We start from the raw sequence: 11,140 nt of genomic DNA, 5'->3' as shown, positions 1-11,140 counted from the left end.
ACCTCCTATATTAATATAATATTCTAATAATTAAACTAGAGGTATTTCTATAACTAACTCTTCTCTAAATATATCTCTATACTGGGCTAGAAGAGGGTTTAACTATTATAGATTAGTTAATACTTCTTTACTCCCCTCTTATTCTTAAATAATATATAACTAAGCTTCTTATTAACCCTTCTAGAGAGTATATTAAAGCTATTTTATAGAGATAAGATTAAGAGATATTTCCTTATTAATCTTAATTTAGGTTCTTAGGTTAATAGGATAGATAGCTATATGCTTTATTCTATATCCTTTAATAATTATCTATCTAGTGACCTAATTAATATTAGGGTTGAAATGTTTTAGCTAATCTTAACCTAAGATAATATTATACTCTATTATTTTAAGGACCTAGGGAGTAATTATACAGCACTAATTATCTAGCTTAAGTAGAATTTAAACTTAATATAATATATATATAAATCTGCTATTTGGTAGACAAACCTGCAGTTATTTAGATATTTATTAAAATCAAAACTATGAAGAAGGTAATGAATTAGCTAGATATTTTAAAATAAATATATAACTAGAGCTATAGTCTAATAGTGCTTAGAGATAGACTACTATCTGAGAAGCTTTAAGTATAGTAGGGAAATAGAGAATATTAGATCTAAGGGTATTTAAATAAGCCTTAATACTATTATAATCTTCTTATTCTGAGTCTACTTCTATTATATTAAGCAGTCCTTCTTATAGTGGCTGATTTTCCTTATCACTGTCCTTATTGGAATTATTATAATCCTTTAGTAGTTTGAGATTATTGAACACTTCACATTCCTTAACTTTGGAAGCCTGTAATAGTTGACCAACTAGTGCTTCCACGTCTAGTGGTCTGTTGCTTTTCCTGACTGAAATAAACGTCTGGCTGAAGCCACAGTCTAACAGTGCTTGGAGATGGACTACTATCTGAGAAGCTTTGAGCATAGCAGGGAAATAGAGAATATTAGATCTAAGGGCATTTAAATAAGCCTTAATACTATTATAATCTTCTTATTCTAAGTCTACTTCTATTACATTAAGCAGTCTTTCTTATGGTAGCTAATTTTTCTTATTACTATCCTTATTAGAATTATTATGATCCTTTAGTAGTTTAAGATTATTAAATACTTTATATTCCTTAACTTTAGAAGCCTATAATAGTTAACTAACTAGTGCTTCTATATCTAGTGGTCTATTACTTTTCCTAACTACTTTTTATAATTTAATTATAGCTAGTTTAGTATAGTATAAGCTTAAATATTATAGCCTTTCTATCTATAATTAAAGTAAGCTTAATTAGTTTAATACTATACCTTCTATTTATATATTCCTTTCTTTAGTTAGTTAGGAGATGCAGTAATGATATTTAAATTAATATCTATTAGATCTATCTAGTAATTATTAACTTTACTAAAGGATTAAAGCTATATCTAAGTATATAGGGCCACTCCCTATTTATACTTAGTAAAATAATAAACTATATTATTAAAAGTAGTTAGTTTATTATAATCTTCTACCTAGTAAGCATGCAGAACTAGCTTTAAATTAGTAATAAACTTCTAGATTAATATATTATCTAGAATTCTAGATTTAATGTATTTAGTAGCCTTAATTAGGGAAGTAGTATAGGATTATATAGTTTAATTTTCTTAAGTATATCTCTTATACTCTTTCTAATATTTATTCTCTTCTTTAATCTCTCTGAAATAGTCTTAAATCCACTATTTAAAAGTATCTAAGGTAGTTATAGTAGCTATTAGATTATATTTAGCCTTCTACTTATAAGTATCCTATTACTCTTTAGCCTAGCCTATAAGGTAATACTTAACTACTATAACCTTTTTAAGTTTAGTAGCTTTCTTTTAAGTAAGAGTTTACTTATTATAAAAGTATTTATTAATTTACTAGAGCTACTTTACTACAGTATCCTTACTATACTTACTATTATATATAGGGATTAGTTTAAGGTTAGAAATCTTTTAATATAGCTTAAGTATTTTAGGGGTAATAGTAGGAAGAGAGTTAGGATTAGGAGTAATAGCTATAGCTTCTATAGCCTTATCTAGATAGGTATAACCTAAATAGTTATACTAATCTTAGAGAAGTTTAACTAATTATTTATATAGCTAGATTAGTTTAGCCTAGGTATCTTTATTTATACCCTAGGTAGTAAGAGTAAACTACTATTAGAGTTAAAGATATTCTATCTTAAAGCTATTACTATAATTAGTAGTCTAGGTTTAAGGGATCTCTATACTAGAAGATATAGATTTAATATTATCTATTTTATTAAGTAAAGAATAATATCTAATTAAGAGTAGAAGTTAGATTTAATAATTATTAATATTAGTTTAAACTTATTAAAATAACTTTAATAATCCCTAATTTATCTTTCTTTAAGGTTAAATTATTAATTCTATATCTATTACTATTTTAAAAGACTCTAATAGCCTATGATATCCATAACTTATGATATTACTATAGGGAAGAGTTGATAAGGATATCCCTATAGTAAATTATTATTATTATAGGTATCTAGATTAGTTTAAGGAGGTTAAAAACTATTAATCTAAGGTATTTTCTATTAAATTAGGGATGATTAATATAAGGGATTTTATTAAAGTTAAATTATTAATAGTATTCCTAAGGATTAGTAGACTAAAGCTACTATAGTTTAGATTAATCCTTTATAAGGGGTTTTAAACCTTCCTAGGAATTAAGTATTATATATTTACTTAATCTAGATATACTACTAGATAAGATATTTATAGTTATTAAGGATGTAGAGTCTTTAAAGAGTATAAGGGTAGAGGGTAGGCTAGTAGCTGCCCTATATATGCCTCCTTTACTTTAAGGGATTCTAGCTATCTTTTATAGTTTGACCTAAGCTAAGAATGAATGTAAGGTCTAACTAACTATATAAATAGTAATAATAATTACTAGATATTGTTGCATGTCTGATAGACTTCCCTAAAGTCATATATGTGCTGTTTGATATCACACTAGCCTATATTAAGAGTTTAGTATCTAGTAACTTATTATAATAACTATATATCTATTAGCTAGTTTACTATTAAATAAGTTATAACTAGCTAATAGTCTTCTATTAATTATTAATACACTAAATAAATTCCCTCTATAAATATCTCTATAGTAGACCAGGACTTAGAGCTTTAATAAGATTTTAGTAATCTTAGCCACTCATTATATAATTAAACTAGGTAGGATAATAATAAGAAAGAGGTATCTATAAGATACTATACTACTACTCTTTTATACCTTAATTACTATATTATTATAGTCCTCCTATAACTACTATAGGTTAGTATAGAAAAGGCTTTTCTAGCTAAGTTAAGGAGGATATACCTTTAAAATAAAGCTAACTATCTTCTAGATCTTTCTAAATCTAATTATATTACCTAGTACTACACCTCTTAGGTTCCCTTTAGCCTAAATATTAAGTAGTCTAGTAATTATAGTAGGTTACTAGAATTAGAGTAGTATCCTATAATTTATAGATTATATTCTAGGCTTTTCTATATTTTTAATCTTTAGAATACTATATACCTCCTAATAGTTATTATACTAGTATAATAGATTATTAAAAATCTTTTAGTATAGCCTAAACTACTCTAAGCTCTCTTCTATTAGTATAATTATACTAGATTAAAAATTCTAAGTATTAATATAGCTGCTAAGCTTACTTTCTAACTCTAATATATTTATATACTTTAATCTATTAAATATAGATGTGAGCCTGGAACTATTATTAATAGTTAAAGATAGTTTAAATTCTATATTTTTCTCTAAGATTAGATCTATATTATTATTAGTAAGTATAATTATATTAGTAGTAGCTACTACTAGTACTAGTTAGATATATTTTAATACTTTAATAATATAGTAAAACTTCTAATAAGTTTCTAAGGTATTAAATATATCTACCTTCTTTTTAAGGAGGATCTTTTACCTAGGATTAAGTATCTCTATCTTTTATATTAATATAGTAAGACTTAGAATATTATTATTATTATCTTCTTTATTATTATTATCTAATCCCTTACTATTATTCTTATAGAAGGTTATTACTTATATAGTTATTACTTAGGTAATTATTTCTCTAGAGAAAGTACCTTATAAAAATATATCTTATAATATTTATTCTTATATAGTTACTCTTTAGGTACTTAGTCCTAGGATACTTAGTTCTTATATAGTTACTCCTTAGATACTTAGTCCTAGGGTGCTTAGTCCTAGGGTACTTAATCTTAGGATACTTTATCTAGTATTATTATAATTATTCTTTATTTTTTTAGCCTTTAACTTTTTATTAGATAACTTTACCTTTCTCTTTAGATTAATACCCTCCCTTAGATAACTATTAGATTACTTCTAGAAAAGGCTTTTTTAGGCTAGGCCTAGAGCATATTATCTTATTATTTTATTCTAAAAATTATAGTACTACTATATAATTTATTAATATATAAAGGAGAATAGATTTTATATAATTATCTCTTTAATACCTAGATAATCTTATTTATTAGATTATTACTAAAATTCTTACTATAGAATATACCCTCTTATAATATTAAGTTCCTATTCTTAATATTTAAATAGAATCTTACTAGATAATTAGTAGAATTCTAGTCCTCTTTATCTAGTTATAATAAGCTATACTTAAGTACTCTATAGGCCTCTCTACTTAGAATATAGTTTTATATATCTCTTATACCCTTTCTATATTCCTTTAATTATATTCTATATAAATAGTTATTCTATAGTTCCTCCCACCATAGCCTTACTATAGTAAATTATAACTATTCTAACTAATTACTATTATCCTCTAGATTTAGTATATCTTATAACTTCTTTTTTATACTTTTAATCTTTTTAGCCTTTAGTCCTATATCTTTCTTAGCTATATCTAGTATCTCTATAAAGTTAAAGTTAAACTCTAGCTCTTTATCTACTATATTTACTATTATTAGGTCTAGAAAAGGGTTTCTAAGTTAAAGATAGATATAAGAAGGAAGATAGATATAAGAAGGAAGATAGATATAAGAAAGAAGATAGATATAAGAAGGAAGATAGATATAAAAAGGAAAGATAAAGATAGTAATATTATAATTAGAAGATAAGGCTATATATAGATTTATACTTAATTCTTAATATTCACTACTATTAATAAGCAGAATAAATATAGTTAAGGTTAGTAAATAATAAGAATTAATAAATAGAGTAAATAGAATTAATAAGTAAAGTAAATAGAATTAATAAGTAAAGTAAATAAAATTAAGATTAGTAAATAGAAAGAATAAATTAAGATAATAGTAAGAGAATAAACTAAATAATAATATCTTTATATTATTTTTAACTATAATTTTTACTTACTTATCTTTTATCTTACCTTTATTTTTCTTTTACTTTACCTTTCTTTTAGATTATAAATAATCCTACTACTATAGATTATGGTTATCTTATAGTATTAATATTATTTTTATTTAAGATATTAAAGAATCTAAAATAGTATTAATATAGTTATAGAATAATATTAAAATAAGAAGAAGACTAAAGTTTTATTAAGTTATAAGAGTAGTATATTTCTTATTTAACCTAATCTAGTCTCAGTCTATTAAATAACTATTATTTATGCTATCTTACTAATATAAATTAGTCATAACTAGTGAAAATAAGTCACAACCTCAAGTTAATACCAAATGTGGGCACCTAAGTATATCCTTGCCCCAGATGAGCAGCAGTCCATCACAATCTGAATCAAATTGCAATGCAGAAGCATATTTAACTTGCTTGAATGATATATCCTCGAGATGACCAAAGTTACAGCAGTTCACGATGGTTGAAATGATGCCAAATGCCAAGACATCCAATCTCGTTTCTATGACGAAGTATCCAGATTCCAAGTCCACAGGCATCACTCCACAGTCTACATCTACACGCTGACTCCCCCGCTGGAGCTCTGGGCACTCGTAAGGTAAGATGTTAGGGAGCTCCGTAGATCGTAGGGCAATGATCAGCCTTGGACGCGTCCAGACAATTGGCAGCTGTTTTGGTTCCCTCCCTCCACAATGACGTAGTTCCACGAGTGTAGAGCCAGCTTTCGTCGTACCACTCTCTACAAGACTATTTCACTCTTTGAGATGCCTTGTCCAGTCAATTCTTGTCTTCTTGTCCGATGTCCATGCTAAAACTGCCATTGAGGATCTCACGCGACTATTTCGTGTCAACTTCAATCTTCTTTGTATACCCCTTATGCAGAATACCCCAAACTCAATTTGAATGGGATGAGAGCTTCCTTTTGCTATTTATACTACAGCTCATAAAGGTCTTTTCTTCACTTCCCTAGTTCAATCAAGACTTGACTGGCATTCGAAATGGCGCCGAATCCCAATAGCAAGGGGTCTACTTCCCCAGAACAACATCGAATTGGAGAACATTGGAGCGGGACCAACCCCGTTCCAACCATCTCTAAGTTTATGGAGCGTCTCAGGAGTGAAGAACAGGAAAGGAAGGAATATGGGGAGGCGCAGACTGCCAGAGAACGACAGGCCGAAGGTGGTGCTAGTCCCCATCAACCGCGCAAGAAGACCAAGGGTAAGACTCGGAAGGTGAGAGACCCGGTTACCGGCAAAGATATGGAGGTAGAGGACCAGGACGAACACTCAATGGAGACTGTGAAAGATCCCAAGGTAATTTGATCCGCTGCATGCGACGCAAAAGGGAATTTCCGCTAAATTATCTTCTAGTTAGTCGTCCCCAATGCCAACCTGGGAAAGCCAACAGTAAGTCCTTGGAGGATAGTTATGCCGGATTGTGTCTGACGTCCGCGATGCAGGACATCAAAACCGATACGTGCCAGAACCTGTCCGAATACAAAGAGAACCAGGATGTGACCGCACCACCTGATCCCATTGCTGAAGGCACCACATCCGACGTGCCGATCCACGACGAGAAAACAAACATTCTGTTTCACCCTACACCGACGATTTCCTACAAGCCTATGTTTGATCAGTTGGAAAAGCGCGCGACCGGAGTCTGCTTGGGTCTTTTTCTTAGTATACTCTTCCTCGGTCGTGTTTTTGGTGGTTCGCTATGGGCTCTCATACCCTTGGCCTGTTGCACTACAACTGGGATCTGGTTGTGGATGAAGGAGGTCATCCGGAGTGGTCGTGAAATGGAATGGAGCAGTGAGCAGCTACGAGGGCAAACAGTAAGATTCTCCGTTCTGTACGTGTCTAAGGAAAATTGACTAAGTCAAGCCGACCAGGCTACCGCCAACTTGTTGCCGGAGTCTGTCGAATGGATGAATAGTTTCCTCGGCGTCATCTGGGGCCTGCTGAACCCCGATATGTTGGCCCCCATAGCCGATACTATCGAGGACATCATGCAAGCTTCTGCGCCAAGTGTTGTGGAGAACGTCCGTATCGCTGAAATTGACCAAGGAAACAACCCTATACGAATTCTGAGCATGCGGGCTCTTCCGGACGAGCACGTGCAGCAACTGAAAGACAACATCCGCGAGGAGAACAAGAAAAACAAGGATCCTCAGGAGGCAGCAGCTGCTGAAGAGGGTGGCAGCTACTACAACCTTGAAGCCTCTTTTGCATACCATGCAAAGCCGAGTGGGCAAAGTGCTTCCTCCAAAGCACGTAACATGCATATGCAGGTTATGTTCTTCCTGGGAATCCAAGGTCTATTCGGAGTGCCTTTCCCGGTGTTTGTGGAATTGATTGAGATGGTTGGAACTGTACGCTTGAGACTGCAGATGATGCCAGAAGCCCCTTTTATGAAGGAGGTTACCTACAGTCTTGTTGGCATTCCGCATATTAGAGCCGGGTGCATGCCGATGGTGAGACATGGTATCAATGTCCTAAATCTACCGTTGATCTCCAAGTTCGTCAACTATGCCATAGGCACTGCCTGCAGCCTTTTCGCAGCACCCAAATCAATGACCATGGACCTGGGCATGATCCTCAAGGGTGACGATATCATCAAGGAAACCCAGGCTATCGGTGTGATGTGGGTTCGGATCCACCGTGCCGTTGGACTGAGCAAGCAGGATAAGCGTGGCAGCCGTGGTGGCGGAAGTGATCCTTATATCAATCTTTCCTTCTCCAAATACGGCAAACCTATGTACTGCACGCGAGTGATTACAGATGATCTGAATCCGATCTGGGAAGAGACTGCAGCTTTGCTTGTCACTCCGGAACTAATCAAGGTGGATGAGAACCTCAGCGTTGAGCTGTGGGACTCGGATCGTAACACGGCCGATGACATTGTCGGCAAAGTGGAACTGCCCATCCGGGAGATGCTGGCGCATCCAGGCCGCATGTATCCCCACGTCTCCAGGCTCCAGGGTCTGAACGAGGGTAGCGAGATGCCCGGTGAACTGCATTGGGAAGTTGGGTTCTTTGGAAAGCCGAAGTTAAGGCCGGAGCTGAGAACGGATGGCAAAAGGAAAGACCTTCCGGAGAATCTCCAAAACATCCCCGAGTTCCAGGACGAGAAGGGCACTATCATTACTGAAGAAGAAGATGCGATCACGCATACGCCACCCGATCCGTTGTGGCCTAGCGGTATCCTGAGCGTTGTGGTTCATCAAATCGTGCACCTGCAACTTGCCAATATTAAAGGTACTAGCGGTTCTCGAAAGGGAAGGGAGTACGAGCCGGCAAAGAATTACGGCGAAAGCACTGAGGAGGAAGGCAAAGAACTGCCCACCAGCTATTGCAAAATTATGCTCAATGATGAGCTGGTGAGTGCTTCCTGGCGCTTCTACCGAATAATAATAGCTAACGTCTCGCATAGGTATACCGGACTCGAGCCAAAGCACTCAGCTCCAAGCCCATATTCAACGCTGGTACTGAGCGATTCGTCCGCGATTGGCGTTCAGCAATGGTCACCGTGACCGTCAGGGACCAACGATATCGGGAGCACGACCCAATCCTGGGCGTGGTGCAACTGAAACTTACCGACCTCTTCCAGAAGTCCTCACAAGTCACCAGATGGTACCCTCTCGATGGCGGTATTGGCTTCGGACGGATTCGTATCTCGTTACTATTCCGGCACGTCGAAACGAAGCTCCCCCCCAACATGCTCGGGTGGGATGTGGGAACGTTCCACTTTGTGTCGGACAAGATTACGCTGCAAGGTTTCAACCATCGGGCTAAGATCAAACTGCGCACGGGTGGAAGCAGTGGAAAGATCCCGCGTGGCCAGTGCCATATCGAGGGGAACAACTCATACTACGACCTGACTAATGAAGACTTCCGTCGTAGCATCCGACTTCCGGTGAAGCATCGCCATCGGTCCCCCGTCGTATTCGAGGTGCACACGCAGGGCAAACACGGAGCTGCGGGTTACGCGGTTCTCTGGCTGCAACACCTCGTGGATAACGAGGAGACCGAAATCGACCTACCTATTTGGTCGACAAAGAATGGAAGCCGACTCACCCAGAACTACATCACCGAGGAAAACTGGAGAGCGAAGGAAGTACCTGGCCTGGAAGACCTCCAACAAATCGGTCGTCTGCAGCTTCGGGGTCTCTTCACCCCCGGTATCGATGACTCCCACGAGCAATACGTGGTAGACAGCAATTCCCGCGAGACCTTTGAAACATGGGAAGCCTGCATGGCCGAAGGCGTGCGGCCTCAGAGAGTCACCGCCGAGATCCCCGACGACGTCGAGAAACTCCACGAGCAATCCCTCAGAGCCGGCCGCGACGTCCTGAAACAAAGCCATCCCAGAGAGCGCAAGCGCTGGATCGACAAGCAGGGAAACGACTGGAGCGGTGCGTTTGGCAACGACCCGGCCGCCTATCTCGACTCCAAGGGCCGCAAGATCGCGGAGCCAGGTCGCGACCAGCCCCCGCAAGACCCAGTCAACCCACCACCGAAGGAGGTCGAGGCAACCGGGGCCGCGCACCCCAGCGATTATGACGAGGACACGTCGGAATCGTCATCGGACGAGGATACCCGACCAGAGCAGCAGCAGGAGCAGCAACAGCAGCGACGACTTTCCGAACCTCAAACCATCACCGACACCACATCGCCGAGGCCCAGCGAAGCCAGCTCAAGCAACGCCCCGTCGAAGCAGGCAACCAAGCGCAGTGAACAGCGCCAGCAGCGCGGTCTGATGCAGTGGAAGCCGGCGCGCAACGTGGCGTTCGCGCGGGATGAAGCCAAGTATGCACTGCGCAAAGTGAAGCACAAGTTCACCGGCAGTCTGAGCGGACGCGAGCCGGACATTGAGACCGAGACGGGACAGTAGTCTGTTTAATCCTTCTTCTTTTGACTGCATGCAGAATGCCACTCCCATCATCGTTAACGAAAATGTCTGTACGGGGGTACATGGTACATGATTGGTTTTCAATTGATTCCGGGATACCGTATTGTACTTGCTCTATGGGCGAGTACTCTATTTAGTTCTAGTTGTCCATGAATATGCAAAGTAATTAGTCTGCAATCCACTCCAAGTGATAATTACGGTAATAAGGGTTTAAGCAAGGGTATCTGCAGGCTTATCACTTATCACAGCGGCAAGCAATCAGATCAGTCGAATAGCCTCTGCCAACACTCCGTACTGGCCTTAATTAAGTAGACTATTGCCTACTAGGCAATCCTGGGACAGATTCTAATAGTTGGTTGATGTGATTGCCCGAAAACACCTCGAAGAAGTGACGCAGGACTGCATTTTTCACTGCGGGGTTTCAGACTCTCAATGGTTTGCCACTTGTTACCAGTTACAGGTTTAGTTGTTACTATATTAATCTTCATGTTGGTGATCGCCTACCACCCTCGTGCTCGGGAAGAGTCTCGTATTGGCGAGGGTGGGGTCCATGACGCAGTGGAAAGGGATAATTGAAAGACGTGAAGAGAATAGTTAGATTGCCAGCAATCACGGCGATATTAGAATCTGACAGTAAGTGTGTATATACTGTGAATTAAAACAAAAATGCATCATAAAGTGCAGGTTGTCAAGCCATCGACCAGGGGCCCCGTTGGTCTCAGACAACCGAGCGAAGAATGCTTTGAGGTGATACATGGAATGCCCGAGAGCAAAGAACTCCAGAAAGAAGATAAGAATGCAAGGCGCTGAA

At 37.3% G+C, this 11,140-nt stretch overlaps 1 protein-coding gene across 1 annotated transcript; it reads left to right on the top strand.

The window, feature by feature from the left end:
* Positions 1–6,416: 6,416 nt before the first annotated feature.
* On the top strand, positions 6,417–10,311 carry Aspvir_007321 (C2 domain protein; the record flags this gene model as incomplete). Its single annotated transcript, XM_043270503.1, has 5 exons — positions 6,417–6,731; positions 6,789–6,824; positions 6,878–7,252; positions 7,310–8,797; positions 8,851–10,311. 5 exons carry the CDS (start codon positions 6,417–6,419, stop codon positions 10,309–10,311), a joined length of 3,675 nt encoding a protein of 1,224 aa, XP_043126438.1.
* Between the last annotated feature and the right edge of the window lie 829 nt (positions 10,312–11,140).

The sequence above is a fragment of the Aspergillus viridinutans genome (genome assembly GCF_018404265.1).
Source record: "Aspergillus viridinutans IFM 47045 DNA, scaffold_5, whole genome shotgun sequence".
Lineage (NCBI taxonomy): Eukaryota > Fungi > Ascomycota > Eurotiomycetes > Eurotiales > Aspergillaceae > Aspergillus > Aspergillus viridinutans.
Note: the sequence above shows the minus strand (reverse complement) of the source record. Positions and strands in the feature narration are given on the sequence as shown.